This window comes from Uranotaenia lowii, chromosome 2 (assembly GCF_029784155.1).
Source record: "Uranotaenia lowii strain MFRU-FL chromosome 2, ASM2978415v1, whole genome shotgun sequence".
NCBI lineage: Eukaryota > Metazoa > Arthropoda > Insecta > Diptera > Culicidae > Uranotaenia > Uranotaenia lowii.
In genome coordinates, this window is record NC_073692.1 from 21,024,331 (window position 1) to 21,050,461 (window position 26,131).

General features: G+C 31.8%; 1 protein-coding gene across 12 annotated transcripts in view; it reads right to left on the reverse strand.

Annotated features, from left to right (window-relative positions):
• Positions 1 to 26,131, reverse strand: part of LOC129746877 (potassium voltage-gated channel protein Shaw) — a 470,858-nt gene that overhangs the window by 126,929 nt on the left and 317,798 nt on the right. For 9 of the 12 annotated variants that reach the window (XM_055740790.1, XM_055740789.1, XM_055740788.1 and 6 more), the window contains 3 exons: positions 21,928 to 22,493; positions 19,524 to 20,474; positions 12,055 to 12,172 (listed from right to left, as the gene is read on the reverse strand). In XM_055740790.1, coding sequence (XP_055596765.1) covers positions 12,055 to 12,172; positions 19,524 to 19,723 — 318 coding nt within the window. In that variant the 5' untranslated portion in view covers positions 19,724 to 20,474; positions 21,928 to 22,493. The remainder of the gene's footprint in view (positions 1 to 12,054; positions 12,173 to 19,523; positions 20,475 to 21,927; positions 22,494 to 26,131) is intronic. The other 3 variants (XM_055740786.1, XM_055740783.1, XM_055740784.1) reach the window with 1 other exon arrangement.

Here is a 26,131-nt window from a genome sequence, read left to right on the forward strand (position 1 = left end):
GCATCTTCTTCATAGGGGTAAAAGGGGGCAAAACAGATCACGTTCTCTAATCTTTTCACCTGTAAATAGCCACTTAAAAACTAAGCATTAAATACCTTTCAGTTCATTCTATGGGATTTTAAAGACATAAAATTTTATGTTGGTAGGACATATAAAGAAAAAGGCTCAACACTGGGCAAATTAGGTTAAATTACACTCAACTCAAATGGCTTCGAGTAAATTAGGAGGTGGATTTGAGTTTCTGAGAAAACTTCACGTGTGATTAAGCTATTCCAGACAGTCAAACCGGCGTCTTTGTGTGTTTTTTAGGCCGAATGGGAATTGGAAAGTGCATTGGTCGGTTTATAAGGAATTGATTTACATTTTTATTTTTAGATGTTGTATTTTTTTAAGTTTTGTCAAAAAATGCAGAAAATGAAATGATTTTTAAATATTCGCAAAAAATATTAAAAAAAAAAACAAAAGCTAATAGTAAAATGGCATATTTAGATTTTGGGCACCCAAATCAGTTAAAATTAACTTTTAAATTCTTTGCACCTCAAAAGATGTTCATTTTGTGGCCTTGTTTAATTTTTCAAAAAGTTTTTGAATGTGATGTAGAACATAAGAACAAAAAATACAAAATATAATTGAGACTGAAATTGGTTTCTTGAAGAATATTTCTTATCAGCAAAACTTTTTGTAACTTTTTGTACTTTATTACTAAAAATCTATTTAAGTAATAAAGTAGAGGATACTAGATTTTAGATTTTGTTTTGCTAATTCTGATGACTATCGTGGGTCATCAGAACTATCGTGACTATCGTGGGTACATGATACATGATACATGATACATGGCTTCCAACTTGTTGATGTATAATATTAGTATTCGATGAATTAATTTTTATGTTAAAATGGTTGGTTTCATCAAATTCTGAATTTGTTTGGTAATATCTCTGAATGAAAAGCCATTCTAAAGACGACGTAGGGTTTTTGTATGTCAAGTTTAGAGTTTCAATGCAAAAGGTTGATGTACTGCAGATCGAAATATACAATTTAAAATAAGTTTCAATCCGTGAATGGCATATATGTTTGTAATGTCGTAAAATATAATGCTTTAAGCCTAGGGTGACTTAAAACTAATTTCAACCGGAGGAGGCGAGAAAAATGTCTGATTTTCTTGTTCACACTTATTTAACAACTTTTAAGATCGAGTAATTTCTATTTAATACTTCGAAAAATTTTCTTGGAAAAAATCTTCATGGGGAGGGATCAAACCCCAAACCCCCCTCGCACGGCCTTGTATTTGGTCACACACAACTCCCTTTTTAATTTTCCCATCTGAAAATGCTTTAAAATAACCAAATGAATAATGAAATCTCAGTTTTGGGTCAAGTAAAAAACTTTGCATGTTATCTAGTTAACGTGGATTTGGTGACCCACGATTCCCACAATTCTTCAAAATAAAAAAAACAAATTTAAAAAAACAGACAGAATTCGGGGAAATTAACTTATTAAAAAATAAAAAAAAACCTAATGATACCAAACAAATGTTGAAAACCTTTCCATTCATTATTTTCCAGAAGTAATGAAGCAAAACAAAAGGGATACCCCACTCTCCCCTACATAAATGTAATGTAATTAATAAAAATGTTAGAAAAAAAGTATTATTTCTTCCATAAATTTGTTCAAGACTTCAAAACTATTTGACATTTGTTTAGAAAATCATCTTAATTCAATTGAGGAATTTTTTTTTGCAAATTCTGTAAAATTCCGCTGAATTAGTTTTTTTTAAAGAATGTTTCATAACAGCACAAAAATTGCCATGATATAAATAATACTAATTTAGAATTGATGGAATTAGTAATAAAGTAAAGGACATCTGCTAAAGTTGATTTAAGATAATTCTGTTGACTATCGTAAAAAGTAAACGGTAAAAAAGTATTTGATAATTGAATTTTTAAGTGCTAATGATCTTTACTTATTTAGTAACACTTCTTAAAGAAAATCCATTCTAAAGACAAAAATTTCCACGCAAAAGGTTTGTAAAACTGCAAATTGAAATTTAAAATTAAAGATTAGTTTAAATATTTGAACGTCACATAATGTCTTAAGCCAAAAGTGGTTTAGGATTCAATTCAGTCGGAGACCATCCAATTTAAATAGGATATGTTCGTTAACACTAAGTTTGAATTACCTTTTGTAAAAAAGTTGTTTTTCGTTACAACGGAAAATGAACTGAATTTTTTTTCTTAGAAAACTTTTCCATGGGAGGGTTAAACCTCTTAATCCAACCACACTATAAACCCCCCCCCCCCTCCCCGCCTCTCCCCCCGTTCGCAGTTGATAATGTCAATCGATTCTTCATATTTTAAATTGGATTTTAAGAATTTTACTAACATTCTTTTACATTCGACAGAATTACAAATTTTCGAAAAGTATGGTCAAAATGGCCAAACTCAACAACGTAAAAGCGTCTTTTCTTGAAATTACCTTTAAAGCACTTCGGCTGTGAGAGCCTCATATGTTCAGTTTTCTTCAAATGGGGAAACTTTTGGAACATTTTAAAAAGAATATTGAGAGACATCCCATAATCCAAGTTGGAAGTTGTTTGTATGAAAATCTTTTAACTTTACCTCGAGGGAGGGCATACTGCGAAACATGCTGTCCATTTAGTGAATGAAATGAAAGCAAATGAAAAAAAAATCAATTTAATCTGGAGTAAAATATACAAAAGCTTGATATGGCAATGCAGAACGTGTTCACATGGCAGAAGTGCGGCCAGCTGCCTTCCGTTGAGTACCTGAGTCTGTATCCTGTTTCATTCCATCATATTCGTGTGACCCGCGGAATCCAACTTTCAGTCTGGAGTGCATGCATCACATTTAGCAAGTTTGTACATGGCCAAGTATCCCCGCCATGCCTCGAGCCTCCTCTGCTGTCCGGGAGCTTCTTTCTCCATTTCGGGTCATTCCGACTAAGGTGGCAACTTGAGGCAAAAGCACGTTTTCCTCTTACTTTTCGGATGCTGCTGACGCTGTTGGGCTGTGCTTTCCGTACATAGACATGGAACTAGATGGTCTTCATATATGGCGCGCAGAGTGGATGGAAAACTCCTCTCTGTGTATCGGAACCATTTTACGACCTGTCGTTCCGGCTCATGTGAGCTACTTCTCTATATGGCTACCAACTGGAAGGCTAGCATGCGGTCTGTTTTTACATGATTAATGTGGTCGGATACGGCACCGTAGGGAAATTAGTTCAGGATCAGTCAGGCGCCTCGTTGAATGGGCTCGAGTGAACCAACCAGAGCCAGAGCCAGAGCCATCATCCTGAGCACGGCTATTCGGAGGCGACACGACACTCTGACTGGTTTTTCGAAGTGGGTACATATTCTATGAGCCCATAAACAAAGACTGTCAATAATAATTTGTGGCGTGGTCCTCCTTTCTTGGGCCTCAGTTGAAGTTGCTTTAAAGACAATAGAAACAACTTTAGGGGAAAAACTCATCCGTGAACAATAAAAGCGCAAGTTTTAATTTGAGGATTTTTTAAGAGATTTTACATTTGTTGAACTTTTGAATTCGAGGAACAAAAAATTAATAAGTAAAGCGTAAAGGATTGTTCTAGATCCTCTATCTATAGAGAATCCAGATCTATAGAAGAAAACCTGGATAAATGAGGAACTCCCTTAATTGAGAAAAAAGTTCGGTTTCCTGAACTCTTGCTAATCTAGATTAGACTGTATATTTCGAATGTGAAGCGTCGGCCCTTATAGCATTCTTTCAGAAAAAAAAATCAACCAACATGATTAGAAAAGCTTGGCTTAACGATAACTGTGAAACAGTAAACACAATTGATCGAAAAATAAACTTTACTTTAAGTTTAGTCGTTGTTCTCCACTTCTTCCCTCGAGTGTAAAATTCTACAACCTTCCAGAAATTCTTAACACAATGTAGAATTTTTAATGTACGCCATAGTTCTGCATCGTCCGACAACGAAACACAATACCTTACAAGAGCACCAGCATAAAAAAATACATTGTGAGAAAATGGGTGAAACTTCTGACCCATACAACAGGAGCCTCTTGACTTTTTAATCAAGCGAATGGCTAAAGAAGGAAGGAAGACTGTTAGACTGTTGGGAAGCACAAAATGGCGCTGACCATTCGGAAATTGTGCTGTTACTGTTTAAAAAAAAACTACGAGAAAAACTGACCGGGATGGCTAGTGGCCACTCACTAAATGCTGGGATACCAAAAACCCACCCTCACTGAATTGGGAACTATATTCTTGTCAGTGAGCAAGCATTCTTCCCCTAAAGAAGGATCTTGAAGTGTTTCGTGTCTAGGATGGCGTGCTTCCGTACACATGAAACAGGAATCAACAGACCAAACTAGGGGAGCAACTTGATAAATACTTGAGCGGTGGATTAATACGGCAATTTGCATTATGCAGGAGCATCTTCCTGAAACCATGTGTTTACCGCATATGTTGAGAATGACTTCAAACAGGTAGGTAGTTTGCACTTTACCTAAATATGATGATAATTTCTAGAAGAGTTGGAGCACTTATTTAGCATAAAGGGAAAGAGGTATTTTGATACATATGTATACTAAAGTGAATCCTCTTGAAGGTACGATTTCGAGTGGAAATCACGGTTAAAAAAGTGTTAAAAGCGATGATGTGGTTTAGCGGATAGGCTGGCGCGAGAGAACTTTTGGGTTCGAATCCCATAAGCAGACGACTGGTAAGATTCGTTTTATTCTAGAACTGACTATTTAAAAGGAATGTTTAATCATTGGCCAGCCTGGATGCCGGAATACCGGTAATTGATTCGTTCTTTCACAATTACCTACATCAACACACGCAATACATTCATTCTATAACAGTTCATACGAAGCCATGGTGTTCGGGTATGGTGACGCGCTGCATTGGAGATTTGTCGAACTTAATAACCTAAAGAATAAATGTGAGCAAATACTAAGACAAAATCTGCGGTGAATCTGTTCACCCATTCTGCCTTGATATACCTAAGTGACGTAGGTACATGTTTCCATTTTTTAGATATTAACTTTTTTACGCTACTTTGCGCATTTTCCCAGCATGAGTTATCAAATGCTTTCAACAAATTTCGAAAAAATTAAACAGATTTTGAGGAAACAACGAGAAGAACGAATTGGAAAATAAGCTATTTATACGCCGAAGTTAAGTATATCCATGCAATTGGAGAAGTGATACAGAAAATTTCGATTACCCGTATAATTTTTAAGGGACATTTCTCAGATTTGAAAAACAATACCATACCTAATTTAACATTCTAATCAGTTTAAAATATTAATAGGCAAATGTCAACACAAGGCCGTGCAAACGGGAGGGAGGGTGGTGGGTGTGAGGAGTTTAACCCCCTCATGGAAATTTTTTTCAATTAAATTCTAGAAACTATTTTACTGTAGAAACACGAAACTGTTTGATTCCAAAAGGTGTTTAAAAATAAGTATTAACAAACATATCAGAAAATTGGGTCTCCTCCGGCGGTATTTTGTCCTATATCACTCTAGGCCTAAGACATTTCATTTTACAACACTACACTGTATGACGATTACGAATTGAAACTTGATTGCAATTTTCAATTTCGATGAGCAATTTAATAAACCATGAATTTCAACTCAAATGTTGACTAACGAAAACCCTTTCTCGCTTATAAAATTGGATTTTTTTTAAAGGAGTGTTTATCCTTCATTATATTACTTATCACTTTGATAATAAAAAAAATAATCGTTTATATCATTACAAATTTAATGCTGATATAAAATATTTTTCAAGAAACCAAATTCAGCCTCAATTTTAATTTGTGTTCGTTGTTCTTCTAAATGCCTCACTTCACATTCAAAATGGTTTTATAAATTACACAAGGCCCCCGATTCACATTATTCGGAGATGCAAAGAATTGAAGAGCGCGTTTTGGCTAAATATGACGCTCTTTAACTTTTGGAAATTGGTAAAAATTATGTATTAAAATTCTGCAATTTCCTGACAAAAACTTGAAACATTTCAAAAAATTTTAAAATAAACGTTTTCATTGAATTTTCCAAGGAAATATTGTGTAACGAATTTTAAAAGAAGTTTTAACTAATCTTGATAAAATATATTTTACAAAGAAAAATCAAATGGTTTTGCAGATTTTAACAAGTTTGCTGAATGAAACAAAACCTTTGTTTTCAACCTTCTTCAGTGATATCAAAAAAATTGTTTAAATTTTAAAAAAAACTACGCAAGAATTTTTTTTATCTTTCATCCACATCATCATCATCATCATCATCATCATCATCATCATCTTTAAAATATTACTCTTCAATTGGATGAATTCAGAACCAGGTTTTTTCTTTTATGTATATGGATTTGTAAGTTCTTCAGTTAGCAATGATTGATTTCACTCAAAACTGATTCATTTTTATGCTTTCAAACCACGTATAACCAAAACGAGATATGAAAGACGAAATATGACAAAAGGTCAGGGTGCCAAAATCTACCAAATCCAACATCAAATGCTGTCTCTTGAATTATTCATCAATTTCTATAAATTAGATTTTAAACTGGTTTGACACGTTTTTTTTAAAGTTTTAACAAAAGTGTTAAAAATATAGCGATGTTATATTCACATTTTATTTATATTTATGATGAGTTTATTCACTGTTGATATTGTTTGTTCACTTTATTTATTGGTCCATTGGCAAAAGTTATGTTCATTAAGGGACCATTCAAATATTACGTAACGCGTTTAGGGGGGGGGGGGGGGGGAGTGGGGTATAGCAGTTTGTTAGGGTCAATGGATTCTGGATAGAAAAACTTTAACTAATGTGTTACGTAGGGGGGAGGGGAGGTCGAAAATGATCGAAAATTGTGTTACGTAATATTTGAACGGCCTTTAAGTTATAGCATTTAAGGATTGTGAAAATTGTAGGCGGATGGAAAGTTAGGAGAAATAAACAGATATTTAAAATGAGCGAGTCGAAATTGATTAGAAGCATTTTCATCACATGTAATTAATATCTTCCAAATGCAACACATTTTTATTTTGATTATCTTAAAATATTTAACAAATATAACATAAACTTGATCAATAAATTGAATTACCATTTTATTTTAATTTTCAAATGATTTGACTAAATTTTATTGTATTGATATTTAAATTATCAAATAAATTTATTTAATTTTAAAGACCAACTAATACAACTATTTGAAATATTTTTCAAAAGTTTGTCTTTGTTTACCAACATTTGGACATTGAGTCAGAATAATGTTGAGAGAGGCCCCTGACGGCTTGCGCGATAGAATCAGAATTTCTTACAAGAATAAAACACACTCTTTCACACATCGATAACAAAAGTGGACTGTATTCTTACTTCAACTAACCTAACTACAAATTACCAATTACTTAAGTGGACACTCTGACACACAACTGACTTTGGCCCTTCTGGCCTCTGACTCGCCCATTCTGGGCACTTACACTGGCCACTCCGGGCCTCTAATTTGGCGAACCTTCGCCTATGGTGGTTGGTCGGGAAAAGAGATCGACCCAAGGAAATCCTCTTCGGTTACGATCATAGCCGACAGTTTTGGCGCGCATTGCTAGCCTTTAATGCCAGCAGCAAAGCGATGAAATTACTGGGCCCTTTTGATGCTAAGGGTGGTTCACAGCAACCTGTTCCTGCCAGAACATATTTAATATTTAATATGACAGCGAAAAAATATTCAAAACTAGAAATTTGAAGCTTAAACTTTTTAATTCATTTTTTAAAATCGGTCATGATTTTTTAATAAATCTATGGAAAGATTGAAAAATGATTGGAGGTAGCAAGCTTAATATAAATGCGCAATATAAAGATTTCATTTTTTCATTTCATTTTTGGTTAATAAAGTGTAAGATTTGATATCTTTTTTATGGTACATCGTGTGTTATGTGTATCATTATATGTACCATTTATCTCTCATTGCACTATTTTTCATCAAAATTTTAACTAGAATTCGTAGTCGCTTTGTGCATCCAATATTTACAGCAAATCTTCGAATCAATTATCAACATCTATGAGTTTTAAATAAAATCTCTTAAGTTCAAAATAGTAATTTTTTTCTTTATCGGAAACCATTTCACATTCACATTTCAAAATAAGAATTCCATTATTTTTTTATAATCTGGAACTTTATTTTAAGTATTTTATTTCTGTGCACTGATTCTATTGTCCGAAGCGAAAAATTCTGATTTATTTGGAACATTAATTCGCATTTGTTTTCTTGTGTTTCGAAAAATTGACTAGAAATTTCTAGATCAGATAAGATCATCAATTTGAATAATTTACCGGAAATAACATTGATTTAAAACGTTGATTCTGGTATATTTTGTATAGTTTCAGTGAAATTACTTACTTTTTTCGAGTTTGTGTGATGGCAATGAATAAGAAAATGGTTTAAAAAATCAATATCCTTATTTTGTGCATTTTTGGTATTATTATTATTGCTGCTAAACTTTAATTTCGGAAACAACCCCCCTTCCCCCATGGACGGGTCCTTCGCACGGGCTTGATCAACACGCCATTTTTTTTTTTTTTTTTTGTGGAACCGAGCCTGTTTATGTTTTTTGTGCCAATTTATAAATTCACTAAGGGACTCTTATCTCGTCAAATCGTCATATAAGGAAAATTTTAATGGATATTTATTTTTATGAAAAAAAAGAAAAGTCTTTCGCGTAGGACATCTTTCAATAAATATATAGTACTACATAACATAATGACATCGCAAAATAAATTAAATTGATTGAAAAAAGATTGACAATTTTGATACCATCAACTGAGACATCTTCAATGGCTTATTTCAATTTCAATGGCTTATCCTAAAACTAAATGTCTACAGCTAATCATACCGCTTATACATTAAAAGTTCCAAGGTTGATGGGATATTATATTGACGTAATCAGAAAAATTATTGGTTTTTTCAGTTATTTTTAAATTTACAAAAACATGCTGGTGGCTGTTGATCAAATTTAAAATGTTGTAAAGGACTTAAAATCACACAATATGTGTATTGGACTAAACAGCTTAACTATCAGAAGCCAAATTTTCAAACATTTACAGCGTTTTAAATTTTTCAAATTTTTAAATATTTTTACCGCTGATATTTAATATGCTGTAAATGTTCGAAAATCTCATTAAAATAACATGCGGAAGTCACCATCTTGGATATCAAGAGGGTGTCAGAAAGTAAAATTTGACTTCTTTTTGTTTAGCCCTTTCACTAAATACCCATATTCCGGGGGTTTCATTCGAATTTCAGTTATTTACAGCATTTCCAAGTTGAGCGGATGCCACCATATTGGAATTCAAGATGGCGTCGCAAAGGGAAATTCAACTTTCACTTGTTTAGCCCTTTCATGTAATACCTATATTTTGTATGTTCCATGAGATTTTCAGTAATTTATAGCTTCGAAAAGAAAATCGGAAGCCAGCATCTTGGATTAATGATAACGTCAAGCAACAATTTTTTTACCATCTGATTTAGAATTTTTTCTCAATACTCGTATTGTAGAGAAACTCATACCACGTCCGGTGATTTGGAGTATTTTAAATATTTTTTTATTTTTTTATTTAACTCGAAAAACAAAACACATATCTTATCAAAAATGTGTAAAAATTTGGATTCCTATCCAAATATGTGCAATCTAGCCAGAGCGTATCCTGATTTGACATCTTGATCGAAGACTATCACTTTATTTTTTTACGGTTTTAAAAATAAAGCACTGCGTGCCTTTATAAAACATGCAAGAAAAGCTTGGAACAAACTTCCTAGTTTATGTTTTGTTAGAGTTTTAACAGAGTACTCAGAACTCATTCCAAACAACAAGTAAAAGCATTATTAGCGTTTTCAGAACATCTTGAAGCAAATAGTTGAATAAAAAATCTTAGCATTATTCATGACCATTGTAAAACAGTTTATAATTAGCTGCACATAAAATGCCATAATAAAACCATAATAATTTTTTTTATAGTTAGCTTCATCTGTGTTACTCGAGCGATGTCATTACCAAGGTGCCGAAAATAATTCTGTGTTTTTGCAAGAAAAAAACTGACTTGCAGTGATTTAATCCAAAAATTATGCGATAGGTTTTTGTGATGGGAACAGCATACATTTCTTTGAAAAGTCACATAGAAATTAGTCATTTTTTACATTTCACTTATTAAAAAAAATTGAAATTTCTAATCTTTACATGTTTTTCCGAAACAAAGTTATAAATCTTAAATTTATGCAGATATAACATTTTTAATTTTAAAAATTGTACAAATTTAAAAAAAAAACTGTGAAATCTATGAATACTTTCCAAAATTATGTGTTCTGTGACAAAGATTCTGTGATGAAAAATTTCTCAAAATTTGTGAAATTATAAACTTTTCTATGATTTTGGCAAACCTTATATTTTCTTCTCTCCCGAATACAATTTAAGAAGATCCAACGCACTGATCGTTTTAACTAAAGGACGAAAATTTTGTTTCAATTGCACGGCAAGCATAACTTAGGATAAACTTTACTTCGACGTAGAATCTTTAAATCAAAACAAACGTTTATACGCCAAACTGATTGAAGTCCATTTGAAGTAATTGCAGGAATTTTACACAAAATAAAAAGTTTCTCAAGACTGCAATTGCCATCTATCTTTGCATAAATTCTATAGATTTTCTACAGAAACGTTCTGGATTTACGAATAAAATCGCTTTTTAAGCTTGCTTCACAAAATAATTTGCCATTATTTTAGTTATTAATTATTGAATTCAAGATCTTTTTTTATACAAATATTTCGTTATCTTCATACATTTAAGAAAAAAATAGGGTTGAAATTATTCGTCACGTCTTCGAGGAAATTCTCGAATTTTTCCTGCAACACGGCTCATAAGGCGGCGCACACCTTCTTCATCCATCGTTTAAGCTATCTTATTCCACCAGGTCATCTTCTGATTGATTTTCCTGACATCATTTCCCTTTGCCTAGAGTCTCCTTTTAATAATTTCCCAGTATTTCTAAATAGGGCAGAACTAGAGTCAATTGGGTGGGTTAAGGTTTTTCGAAACAATCTGGACCCTTTTCTCTGCATACCATTCTTGAACGACTTTGCTATTATGACAGCATGCCAAATCTGGCCAAAACATTGCGGTATGGTCGTGTGATCGAATGAACGGCAAAATTCGTTTTAAAGAACGGAAATTTCCGTTTTTATGCCACAGCACAGCAGTAAATGCCGCTGTAATTTTCGATAAAAATTTTAAATTTGGCTTGAAAATTCCCTTGAGCCGTAAAATGTTTGACCTGGGATCTGCCCGAAGTGAGCAACGAGCGAGGTGGTTAGACCAAGTGGGGCGTGATCTGACAAATGTGGGATGTCCGAAAAATTGGAGAACGGTAGCCATGAACCGAGTGAATTTTAGGAATTATGTTCATCAAGTTATGTCGTAAGATTGAAAACTTTAAAAATAAAAATACCTTTTTAATTTGTTTAATTTTTGACAAAGTTTGATGTTTCAGGAATAAAGGATCAAGTCTCATTAAAGATTGAAAATATCACTTTTTTGTCGCTCCACAAAAATGATTCTAAGTGATCTGCGTTATCAAGTATTTTTCTTATTTTTGCGATATTTAAACTTGGAAAATCGTGCTGCTAGAAATTTCAATAGACGGCTAGTTACAAAATAGTTCGAAAAATATACGATGAAAATCCTATTCGATATATCAAACCATAAAGAAAATCTCATAGTTTTGATGTGAATAAAAATTTAAACTTTCTAAATACTCTGGGTGAAGTTTCAAAGATTTGAAATTTGAAGTATAAAATTAATCTGTATGGGTATGGTGTTGTATTTTACTCGCAAAATTCAAAATCCGAATTTAATTCATTTAAACTGTTTTAACACCTCCTGTAAAATATTATCGAGCTATATCATGCTCCTTTCACATCGTTTACAACGCCATCGATCCATGCAAAATCAGTCTCCGCTCAAGCAAATCTTACGACGAATTTTACGCGTGCACTCACCTGTGTATAAGTCATCCAGCAGCAAGGCTCCACCTGGTTCGAATCTAGACCCCAAAATTCCAGCTCCTCCTCAAAAAGTGGCCCACATACATCCGTTGGGTAGTGCAATTTTCCGGTCCTGTGAAAAATATCAAGAGACGAAAGTTGGGGGTATCAATTTTTCCGGTTCGACACAGGATTTGAAAAATAATGGCTTGGGTGGGAATGTTCAAGGGTTTTCCGACAAAGAAGAAAGATGATGAGGGGTGTCAAGCGTTCACAAATTAACACCCTTTATTAATTGGTAGCGGTTCCAACACTTGACTCGTACAAGTACGAAAAGGCTAATTGATTGATGAGGTATGCATTTAATTTGGTTGAACGATTACATGTGGGGATTTGACAAGGGTTCGATACATTTTCAAAGGATTAATGACGTGGATATGGTAACACTGCTCTACCTTAAAAGTAGATAAATCTTCAACGAGTAGATGAAAAGGAAGCATAAAGTTTTCCACATCCGTCTGATCTCGAAACCAGAAACGAAATTATTTCATTCGCTCGGAAAAGATTTAATGGGTCGAGAAAATACAGTTTTCCTCTACAGACCTCCTCTATTTATTTTGACCATTTGCCAAATTGAAGGTGCTAATGAATAACAATTTGGCACTCGGTCTCGGTAGCTGCTCGCTCAAATTGTTGCTAGCGTTTATTTTGATGTGGTATAATTAATTATTCAGATCAGATTTGTCGGGCATAACATGTTATTTGTGTTGATAGATTCTCAACCAATAGTCGAGTGCGTGGGTGGCTGGCCGCCCAAAGTTCAATGACAGCTAAATATGCATTTGCGGTCAGGCGAAATGCATTCGACCACATCACTGGGAAGCTGGAAAGCCGGGAAAATTTGAGCTCAATAATATGCAAATCTGATGAACGAAAACAACATTTCAGGTGATAATCTGTTGTTGTTGATGTTGCTGGCGTGTGGTATATACAGTTTTGTCGAGGGTCTTTTTGGGGTTATTTAATTTTGAGTCTTCATAGGGCAGCTTTTCGGAGATAATCGTTGTCTAAACACAGGCGTAATTGGATAATTGGTATACCAATGAAAATGTGCTGCATTTTAAAAGCGATTATATTTTGACGTTCAGGTCACGAATTAGCTTTCATTGGTGCTTCAGCAAATGGTTGCTCATGTGTATTTCATCAAAAATGCACCATAAAACGCTTGTAGATTCAATAAGACTTCAAAAATTTTTATTGTCCCCAATTTATTGTCCCAATATATTGGGAAATACCTTTCACAACAAAAATGACAAAAATGACAAAAATGACAAAAATGACAAAAATGACAAAAATGACAAAAATGACAAAAATGACAAAAATGACAAAAATGACAAAAATGACAAAAATGACAAAAATGACAAAAATGACAAAAATGACAAAAATGACAAAAATGACAAAAATGACAAAAATGACAAAAATGACAAAAATGACAAAAATGACAAAAATGACAAAAATGACAAAAATGACAAAAATGACAAAAATGACAAAAATGACAAAAATGACAAAAATGACAAAAATGACAAAAATGACAAAAATGACAAAAATGACAAAAATGGCAAAAATGACAAAAATGACAAAAATGACAAAAATGACAAAAATGACAAAAATGACAAAAATGACAAAAATGACAAAAATGACAAAAATGACAAAAATGACAAAAATGACAAAAATGACAAAAATGACAAAAATGACAAAAATGACAAAAATGACAAAAATGACAAAAATGACAAAAATGACAAAAATGACAAAAATGACAAAAATGACAAAAATGACAAAAATGACAAAAATGACAAAAATGACAAAAATGACAAAAATGACAAAAATGACAAAAATGACAAAAATGACAAAAATGACAAAAATGACAAAAATGACAAAAATGACAAAAATGACAAAAATGACAAAAATGACAAAAATGACAAAAATGACAAAAATGACAAAAATGACAAAAATGACAAAAATGACAAAAATGACAAAAATGACAAAAATGACAAAAATGACAAAAATGACAAAAATGACAAAAATGACAAAAATGACAAAAATGACAAAAATGACAAAAATGACAAAAATGACAAAAATGACAAAAATGACAAAAATGACAAAAATGACAAAAATGACAAAAATGACAAAAATGGCAAAAATGACAAAAATGACAAAAATGACAAAAATGACAAAAATGACAAAAATGACAAAAATGACAAAAATGACAAAAATGACAAAAATGACAAAAATGACAAAAATGACAAAAATGACAAAAATGACAAAAATGACAAAAATGACAAAAATGACAAAAATGACAAAAATGACAAAAATGACAAAAATGACAAAAATGACAAAAATGACAAAAATGACAAAAATGACAAAAATGACAAAAATGACAAAAATGACAAAAATGACAAAAATGACAAAAATGACAAAAATGACAAAAATGACAAAAATGACAAAAATGACAAAAATGACAAAAATGACAAAAATGACAAAAATGACAAAAATGACAAAAATGACAAAAATGACAAAAATGACAAAAATGACAAAAATGACAAAAATGACAAAAATGACAAAAATGACAAAAATGACAAAAATGACAAAAATGACAAAAATGACAAAAATGACAAAAATGACAAAAATGACAAAAATGACAAAAATGACAAAAATGACAAAAATGACAAAAATGACAAAAATGACAAAAATGACAAAAATGACAAAAATGACAAAAATGGCAAAAATGACAAAAATGACAAAAATGACAAAAATGACAAAAATGACAAAAATGACAAAAATGACAAAAATGACAAAAATGACAAAAATGACAAAAATGACAAAAATGACAAAAATGACAAAAATGACAAAAATGACAAAAATGACAAAAATGACAAAAATGACAAAAATGACAAAAATGACAAAAATGACAAAAATGACAAAAATGACAAAAATGACAAAAATGACAAAAATGACAAAAATGACAAAAATGACAAAAATGACAAAAATGACAAAAATGACAAAAATGACAAAAATGACAAAAATGACAAAAATGACAAAAATGACAAAAATGACAAAAATGACAAAAATGACAAAAATGACAAAAATGACAAAAATGACAAAAATGACAAAAATGACAAAAATGACAAAAATGACAAAAATGACAAAAATGACAAAAATGACAAAAATGACAAAAATGACAAAAATGACAAAAATGACAAAAATGACAAAAATGACAAAAATGACAAAAATGACAAAAATGACAAAAATGACAAAAATGACAAAAATGACAAAAATGACAAAAATGACAAAAATGACAAAAATGACAAAAATGACAAAAATGACAAAAATGACAAAAATGACAAAAATGACAAAAATGACAAAAATGACAAAAATGACAAAAATGACAAAAATGACAAAAATGACAAAAATGACAAAAATGACAAAAATGACAAAAATGACAAAAATGACAAAAATGACAAAAATGACAAAAATGACATAAATGACATAAATGACAAAAATGACAAAAATGACATAAATGACATAAATGACAAAAATGACAAAAATGACAAAAATGACAAAAATGACAAAAATGACAAAAATGACAAAAATGACAAAAATGACAAAAATGACAAAAATGACAAAAATGACAAAAATGACAAAAATGACAAAAATGACAAAAATGACAAAAATGACAAAAATGACAAAAATGACAAAAATGACAAAAATGACAAAAATGACAAAAATGACAAAAATGACAAAAATGACAAAAATGACAAAAATGACAAAAATGACAAAAATGACAAAAATGACAAAAATGACAAAAATGACAAAAATGACAAAAATGACAAAAATGACAAAAATGACAAAAATGACAAAAATGACAAAAATGACAAAAATGACAAAAATGACAAAAATGACAAAAATGACAAAAATGACAAAAATGACAAAAATGACAAAAATGACAAAAATGACAAAAATGACAAAAATGACAAAAATGACAAAAATGACAAAAATGACAAAAATGACAAAAATGACAAAAATGACAAAAATGACACAAAAATAAAATTAAATAAAAAAATGACGAAAATGACTTAATTAACAAGAATGACAAATTTGAAGAAATAGTATCGTTATTTTATGATTCAGCGTGTAGAAACCTATAATTCGTTTAAGATAATATGTTTCCGAAGATTATTTACACATTGTAAGAATACAGGTCGGACTCGATTATCCGGAGACTCGATTATCCGGAGTTCGATTATCCGGAATTTTAGACTCGATTATCCGGAATTTAAAAAAAAAAAAAATTTTAATTTTCATTTTGATTTTTTTAAATAATTTAGTACTATAATTCACAAAATAATATTTTTATCAGCTTTGGACGGAGTTAGGGGGGTCAGGGACTAGTATAGTAGTTGTACTTTATATTAAAACTCGATTATCCACAGTGTATTGTTCAAGATCAAACTCATTAACTCTATAACACATAATAAAAATATGTGGTCAAGCAAGAACGTAGCTAGGAACAGGAGGGGTAAGGATAAGAGTTGTCAATGTGTTTAACTCTCTACATCCCATGGTAGCACAAGTGATCCACAACATTTGCGTCTTTATCAAGTTTGTAAATCTACTATGATGCAGTCAATAATTGTATAAACTTCCTTGTGTACTCATTGTGCTTGTCTATAAGCCTTCTTGAAATTTAGATATAGTAACTATTGAAAAATAATCTAGCAACTATTGAAAAAATCAAAAACTTTTTTTAACGAATTACACCTTTTGAGGCCATGGGGAACTACTTTTGTTCAAGCTCTTTCCTTACAAAAGCTTTTTTGTTGTTCAAATATTTAAAAAAAATCGTGAGAAGTAACGGTTTAATTATTTATTATCTACACTGAACCGACTTGGGCGATTAAATTTATAGTGTCATTTTAATAAATCTTATTATTCACGGTCAAATTTTAGCTACTAGATTACCCTTTCAAAAATATAAGAAAATCCAATAAATTGTATCTGACTCACTCACTTGGTGAAATGCATAGGACAATCCAATAATTATTAAACTAAATAGGGTATTAAAATTTAAAGAGTCAATCTGATAAATCTTATCATTCAGTGTGTGATAGAAGCTAACGATAAATCCATTACGAAATATAGACAAATTCAATGAATATCAAAAGCTGTTATACCTAGGAAAACATATATAAAATTCTAATACATTTCATCACTCTGAAGTTAGTACACATGCTGGCGTGCCTAAGTCGTGATCCGTATCAATCTCTGTCAATTTGTTTGGGAAGCATAATTCCAGAAGAACGATTGTTTGTGTTTTGAGCCAGTAGTAATTTTTCCCGGAGGATTTTACCAGCTGAGTGGCAGCAAAAATAACTTAAATTTCATCGCTGTGATATAAGCCAATCATTTATAAGCGTAAGTTAGAAAAGTGGCATGGCTGAACTTCTTGGTGTTAATATTTTAATATCTATTCTAACAGGTAAAATACGGGTCTTAAAATGAGGGACAGCAGCGAAGGAAAACAGATCCGGACTTCAGCGAGAACGTGCAAGGTTCCATTCTCCGCCATGCATAGGTAGTTCATTTTTTAAAACATAATTCGTTTGAAACTTAATGCGGATTTTTTTTTCAGGAAACATCAATCCACCAGAACAACAGCACCCAATCCGCTGAATCTGGATTCATGTACCAGCCCGGATCAACATGCATCAGGCATGAAACTGTGTCCCACCATCCATAAAAAGTGTTTGAAGTGCAGTGCAGTTTTACTTTTTAAATACCTTGATTTGTTAATAAATGTTTAAATAAAATAATTTTGGTTAAATTTAAATTTGAATAAATAAGATGAGAAATAGATATAAATTTTCAGGTATATTTGATCATTCATTACACTAGTTTAAATAATAAATCGTAAAAATTTTGCTCTCTATTAACATTCATTGAAAATTCTGATAAAATAAATCATTTTTCTTCTGATAAAAAGTATTGGATTTTCCTTTAGTGCGAAAACACTAAAATTCCCAATAAACCTTATAGCCGGATTTTGTTCAGTGTAGTGTAATTAATTATTATCGATTGTCTTCGGTTGAAAATGAGTGGATTTTGAAATGTATTATAGTTTATTTACAAAGTATGATCAAATGTACAAACGTGAAAGTAGTAAGAAAAAGAGGGACTTAAGCTAGGGTGTCATTTCAGTATGTTCCCCTTTTGATATTCTTTTTTGTTACATTCTCATTTTGGTTAAATAAAATTCATATTTCTTGTCAGGAAACTTCTCGTTTATTTAAGCTTAAAAACAAATTCATTCATTGAATAACGAAGCATGAGAACAAAAATTACTTCCGAGATGTGTCAGTTCAAGGTAAAGTGAAACCAGTAATTGTTTAATATTACATTTTTGTTTTCTTATCACGACTTTACCCCTTTTTCCTATAAAAATGATATCTGGCTATACGGCACTGCATTTTACAAAAATAATGCACAAAAAAATTACAATTTAACGTCCTCAGACTGAAAAAAAAAACATTTTTTTATGATTCGATTATCCGGAAGATTCGATTATCCGGAGTGAAAAAAAAATCGAAACTCCGGATAATCGAGTCCGACCTGTAGTTCCAATCCATTGTTAAGTGTATTCAATCGGGGTTTTTTTAACCTTGTTTCGATGCACGAATTTAGATTCAATTGCATTGTAGCTTTCATTACACTTAAAATAGTGAATGGACTATTTTGGTGATTTTGATGAATGTTGCATCATCAAAAAACTGTAAAAGGGATTTTTTTTGCAGAATATTTGGAGCTGCAGACGGTGCTTTTAAATACTTTTTGAAGCATAAATTTAACTTTTAAAGTGAAACCTTACAACTTAAAAATGATTAATTTTTTATATTTGAAAAGGTGTTAAAATAACATTTTTTTTATGAACAAATGAGCTATTTAGTGTATCCGTTGGAAATTACAATGTTATGCACACTTCCAATATAGATAAATTTCATTCGTTTTTGATATATTTTAAATATCTTTTAAAATAAAGTTTTTTTAACCTTAAAAAAATTACTTAAATTACATGAAAACTTAACCAAATTTGAAATTTTGGAGGTAATCTGGAGACACCTGGTGCAAATTATCAGATCCCAAAAAAAAAACACCAGGTGCCTTTCCATAGAAGATATTCCTCGTATAGATTATAAAATTATCACGTTTTCCACACAAACCATGCATCCTGGCCGAGCCGTACTTGTCATGAATTTTACTTTAATATTCGAGCAAGTTCGGATAAAACTACATCATTTTTTATGCTTCATCAACTAAATGACTTTTCATGACCTAAAATCACTAAGCTTAAGAATTTGTTAGAGGATGAGGAGGAATTTGAATTCTTTGGAAATATTAACTTTATTTCTGGAATAGAGCATCAAACTTACCTATAGTAGTTGAGAACTTGCGCGAAAACGCCCGGGTGCCGATCGAAGAAATATTCATTGAGCACCGGATCATAATTTGCTAGGGCCTCGGTCAGCCGACTCAACCGAGTGGCCGGAATTTTCTTCAACGTCGCCTTATAAGTCTCGTGCCGGATTCCTCCCACATTTAGCACCACCCGATGATCCGAGTCCATGTTCATCCTGAAACCGTTTGTTATTGATGACGACGGGGCAGAGTCTGTTCTGCTTGATTGATGAGGTGTGAAATATTTTGTGTGGGGTTTTTTGAGGGGAAACTTTGTACAAAGATTTTCACTGTCTTAAAAATATGGTTCCACGTTTATCTAATAAATTGCTAGGTACAATATATATGGTATGTCTATCTAAACTGGGGGATGGATTTTGCTCCAACTTTTCTGACTCACAGCACCAAAGAGCGGAGGTGCATCAGTAAGCTTGCCGAAAACGTTTCAAGCATTCTTCTCGTAGATTGGCATATACAAAGTTCTTCCATCGAACGAGCGAAAACGATTTTTTGTTGTTTCCTTCGAAAAACTTTACTTGCAACCATGATTGGATTTATTCTCACCATATTTTCACTAGTATTCACACTACATGCACTTCGGTTGCCACTTTGAGATCGCACAATAAGCTTCCGTCGTTTTCACAAGAAAGTGTAAATTTGTGTTTAGTGATTTTTCTTTTTCGCTGGTGCTTCCTGCCCGTATCACCCGATGTTTGCAGAAGAATTCAATTTTGCCTTCCCATACCAAACACACAGACAATAACTGACTCGTTTGGTTTAGCTAGCGATACACATATTTTGAGAAAATTGGTTCGGTAAACTTCCGAATTTTCTATTCTTTCCCGAGCTTGGGTATGCTGGTTTCATTCTTTGCAAAGCAATGCCACTTTTACTGTTGATGATTGCGCTGGAAACTGCACTCGATTCTGTGGATGGAGAACGAAAATAAACCATTAAAGTTTTGCAAAGTCATTCTTTGGAGCAAGAAGAAATATCATAAAACTAAAATGATTTATCATTTCACACATTTCACATATATCAACACTTGTACTTATCTCATCTCTCATCTCTCATCTCTCATCTCTCATCTCTCATCTCTCATCTCTCATCTCTCATCTCTCATCTCTCATCTCTCATCTCTCATCTCTCATCTCTCATCTCTCATCTCTCATCTCTCATCTCTCATCTCTCATCTCTCATCTCTCATCTCTCATCTCTCATCTCTCATCTCTCATCTCTCATCTCTCATCTCTCATCTCTCATCTCTCATCTCTCATCTCTCATCTCTCATCTCTCATCTCTCATCTCTCATCTCTCATCTCTCATCTCTCATCTCTCATCTCTCATCTCTCATCTCTCATCTCTCATCTCTCATCTCTCATCTCTCATCTCTCATCTCTCATCTCTCATCTCTCATCTCTCATCTCTCATCTCTCATCTCTCATCTCTCATCTCTCATCTCTCATCTCTCATCTCTCATCTCTCATCTCTCATCTCTCATCTCTCATCTCTCATCTTTCATCTCTCATCTCTCATCTCTCATCTCTCATCTCTCATCTCTCATCTCTCATCTCTCATCTCTCATCTCTCATCTCTCATCTCTCATCTCTCATCTCTCATCTCTCATCTCTCATCTCTCATCTCTCATCTCTCATCTCTCATCTCTCATCTCTCATCTCTCATCTCTCATCTCTCATCTCTCATCTCTCATCTCTCATCTCTCATCTCTCATCTCTCATCTCTCATCTCTCATCTCTCATCTCTCATCTCTCATCTCTCATCTCTCATCTCTCATCTCTCATCTCTCATCTCTCATCTCTCATCTCTCATCTCTCATCTCTCATCTCTCATCTCTCATCTCTCATCTCTCATCTCTCATCTCTCATCTCTCATCTCTCATCTCTCATCTCTCATCTCTCATCTCTCATCTCTCATCTCTCATCTCTCATCTCTCATCTCTCATCTCTCATCTCTCATCTCTCATCTCTCATCTCTCATCTCTCATCTCTCATCTCTCATCTCTCATCTCTCATCTCTCATTTCTCATCTCTCATCTCTCATCTCTCATCTCTCATCTCTCATCTCTCATCTCTCATCTCTCATCTCTCATCTCTCATCGCACATCTCTCATCTCTCATCTCCCATCTCTCATCTCTCATCGCATATCTCTCATCTCTCATCTCTCATCTCCCATTTCTTAAGTATTATCTTTCAACTTCAAAAATCCTTTTTCAAGTAATTTCTAATGATTTCAATTCAGTTGCATTATTCCAATTTTCTGTTTTGAAGTTGATTACAATTGCCAACAGTTCAAAAATAATACTTCCACATTCTTAATTATTTATAGCTTAGTTATCCATAAAGCATCATCTGACTTACCGCTTTCATCAGATGTTTCATCTCCTATCACAAGTGAAGAAATCGACCGATGCGATGATCCGTAAATAAGAATCAATATTGTCCGGCAAGATGCTTCGATCGAAAACTCGGAAACCGATGCCAATTGCAAACGGGGCCACAATATTTCTCTTTCTTTCACTGCACACTTTCTTCTTATTTTCGACCGCAAAGTTCTTCTTTTCCATATCACTTCCCATCCATTTTCTTCTTCTACTCCGTTTATCACTTGGCAGCATCTTCATCCCGGTTTTCTGGAGCAATGACTTCGGACACTTTTCCGGTTTGCCGGTTTGATTCGTTTCCGTTTTCTCATGCCTAGAAGTTCACCAGTGGATGGCCTCTTCACGGACTCGATGAAGGTGAACTGCAGAACTGTATTCTGGCAACGTCCGTCACTTCCGGCTGTTTCAGATGGCTACCAGCATCACCAGCACACTGATGCAGACATCGGCATCATTATTATTTACTTAATTAAAGCGGGATCGATTTTTGTTCTTTAGCATTCACTGACCTGGGAGCAGCATTTTAAAGGTTTTAGTTGAGCGCTTGTTAGGTAATAATGAAAAATAATTGAAATCAATTGGAAAATTTGAAAAAAAATTGAATTCAAAAGATTTACAGTAAAACTTTCGTTCTTGATAATTTTTGAATATCCGAAGAATTTATCAAATTTTACAATAAAATACCGTCATTTATTTTTCCTTCTGGCATTTTCGAAAAAATCGAAGGAGGGGGTGGGAGTTACAAAAGAAGAATTGGATAATTGTTCCTGTCTAATTCAAGTTTTTAAAGGCGTATTCTCGCTATTCACTATGATGTTGGTTTAGCCAGTTTCACCGGCATTAACAAACACGAAATATACTAAGAAATCTAAATACAGGTTGATAGTGAAAGATGTTTAAAAAAATGAATGTTGGATTGCGTTTCTTACATTTTTTGAGCTTACAATTTGAAAGAAAAAAATATGATTTACCTACATACATAAATGAATTTTTCGAGAATTCTAGATCTAATCTTCATAAATTTTTCACGATGTTTAAATTTTATCAATTTTGAGAGAAATTCAAAGAGATTTTCAAAAATATCTATTCAATTATTCACTTTGAGTTTGTCTCTTTGCAATAATTTTTCTTCTATTTCTTATTTAAATTTATTCTTTCCGTTCTTTTTGAAATTTCATCTTTGATATTTAATTTTTTTTCTGCAATTTGTTTCTACTCTCCCAATTTTCATATTTTTCCCAAATTTTATTCCTTTTTTTAAATATACTGGTTATTGTCCTTAACCTGACTTCCTTTTTATTTTGGGTTTCTACAGAATTTTTTTTCTTTTCTTTTTTTCAGGATTTATTTTTATTTGGGACCTTTTTTTATCATTCGGGTCGATTACAGTATTTAAAACAAGTAGAATTTATCTCAAAATTATAAATCGTTTAAAAACCAGTACCGTCATGCAACAGTTTTTTTCAATGGCTTCAAATAACATAATGTACACAGATAATCATACCGCTTGTATATCAAAAGTTTTAAGGTTAATGGGACATCCAAAAAATTATTGGTTCAACCAGTTATTTTTATTTTTACAAAAAACATGCGACTTTCGCTTTGTTTTTGAAGAAAAATCTAATGATATTATACATTCTTTCTGTCAAAAGAAAAAAAAACATTAGAGTGCTGCATACATTGAGGGATAAAAAATTCTAAAAATATTTTACTGTAAAAACTATTATGCTTATTATATTCCAGTATCTGGGAACAAGATTTGAAAGGCGAATCCTTGATTTGCATTGTGAAACATTTTAGACCAGACTGGCAACAAAATTATAAAAAAAAATCAATAAAAAAATTGATGAATGGCCAAAAAATGTTTGTCTACCAACAGTGTTGGCTAGGTTGCCGATTTTTTTTTGTTGTTTTTTGTATTTGAGAAAAAAATCTGGTTCTCTGTGATTTAACCCGAAATTCTGTGATGGTTTTCTGTGATGCTGTTTCCCTCAATTTCATTGAAAATTTATGAGAAATTGGGTTTTATTACATCTTATTTAGTTTAAAAATAAATCAATTAACATTACCAATCTCATCATTCATTTCTCACTGAAAGTAAAAAATTCCAATTTTATCAGGCCAGAAAAATTATAATTTTGGAAATCCATTCAAAATCCAAAAACTCTGTGAAAAATTCAGTGTTCTGTGATGAAAATTTGCTCATAGTTCTGTGAAATTACAGATTTTTTTTTTATTTTGGCAACCTTGAGTGTTGGTATAGAATTATAAGAGCAATATGAAGTTTGTAGGTGATACCAATAAGCTTTTTTCTGTCATACTGGGTAAAGTATTTTATGGCATCGAAAAAACATAAAATTTGTTTCATCTTTCCCTCGATTTTTTAAAATTTCTATGAGTTTATGTGAGAAACTTTGTCATGTCATTTTATTATCATTAAATGATAACTTTATTACATTACGTTAAAAAAATTTAATTAGTGTTGTGGTTTAAAAATGTTTTGCATGATGCCCCATTTGACGCTATCAATTTATTGTTGATACAACACATTAAAAAAAACTTTATTCATATTTTTCATTAAACAGCTATCTTTTTCCCCTGATTCATAACTTTAAATCGCTCCCATTAAATCTTCGTTATTCTGTTCACTGTTTCAATAGTTTTCCTGTTATTTTCTGCCTTTATTTTTCGCATCGTTGATGTTGTTAAGGTTAAGGTAAAATTTCATTTAAGGTGTTAAGGTAAAATTTCATTTGTATTTTTTAGCTCAAACTTTTTAGCAATTCTTTTAATTTTTGCCCCTTAATGTATGCAACATAATAGTACTTTTTTCAATCATAAATGTTTTTCAAAGAAAACGTTAAAAAACAAGATAACGAAAAACTCGATAAAACCGTCAAAATAGAGACTGATCTATGTAACCCCAAAGCATCAAATTCAAAACAGAGACCAAATCGTTTTTTTTAATCAAATGTAAAGGGTCTAATAGTTTTCTGCAACCATGTTTTACGTTCATTCGAGTCCAGTACTGATTTTAAAAATATGAAACAAGCCACATTCCCCTTAACAGAAAAAAAATCCAAAATTGAAAAAAGTGATCAACATTATCCAGGATTACGGTAGTTCTTTTAATTTTTTGTTATAAATATTTTTCATTCTCTTTTTTCAACTTACGGCTTTGTTTTTTTCAAGAAAAAGTTTTGAAAACTATTATTTTCATAATTATTTTTCAATTGATATTAATTTTCATATAATTTGTGTACTTTGTGATGTTTTTTTTCTTATTTTGTCGATTTTATTGAATTGTGTTGATTATGTAGATGTCGATTTCGACCATTTCATTGATTTCAAATGGTGTAGATTTTTATTTTGTCGTTTTTATCGATTTTATCAAATGAGTTGATTCATTCTGTCAAAATTTGTCATTTTTTAACAAAATTTGAAAGCGAGAGTGCTTCATACATTTAGGGGTAAAAAAGCTACAAAAAACTCTACTAGCTGAAATCATAAATATTAATGTTTGGATCGATTTAATTTTGAAATCCGCAAACGCGTGATGATCAATTATATTTCAGCATCTGGAAACGAGATTTAAAAGGTGAAATTTTAATTTGCATTTTGATGCATTTAAGCCCAGACTGGAAACTCATTTATAGAAATATTTAAAAAAAAACTTGATGACTGTACGAAAAATACTTTTCTACCAACATTGTTGGTATTGGTAAAAAAAGCAATATAATGTTTCTTGGTGATATAATTAATATAGTCCGTCGTACTGGGTAAAGTATTTTATGGCTTCGCAAAATATTAGAATTTGTACATCTTTTCCTCGATTTTTAATTTTTTTTTTTATGAAAATCAAATACTCCAATAAACCTGATTTCCGAGCTTCTGCTTTGTTTTTTTTTTTTTAATTTTTGTGTCAACTTTTATTTTCTTAACGATATTATTTATCAATTGGTTCTTATTTCCATATATTTTTGAACTGTATAAAACAATTCCTCCTTAGTTTGAGTTTGATGATTTTTTTCTTATTTTTTCGATTTTATTGATTTTGTTGATTTTGTAGATGTCAATTTAGACTATGTGTCGATTCCATTGATTTTATAGATGAGTCGATTACGTCCATTCCGTTAAATTTGTGGATTGAGTTGAATTTTCGATCTCAATTGATTTTGTCG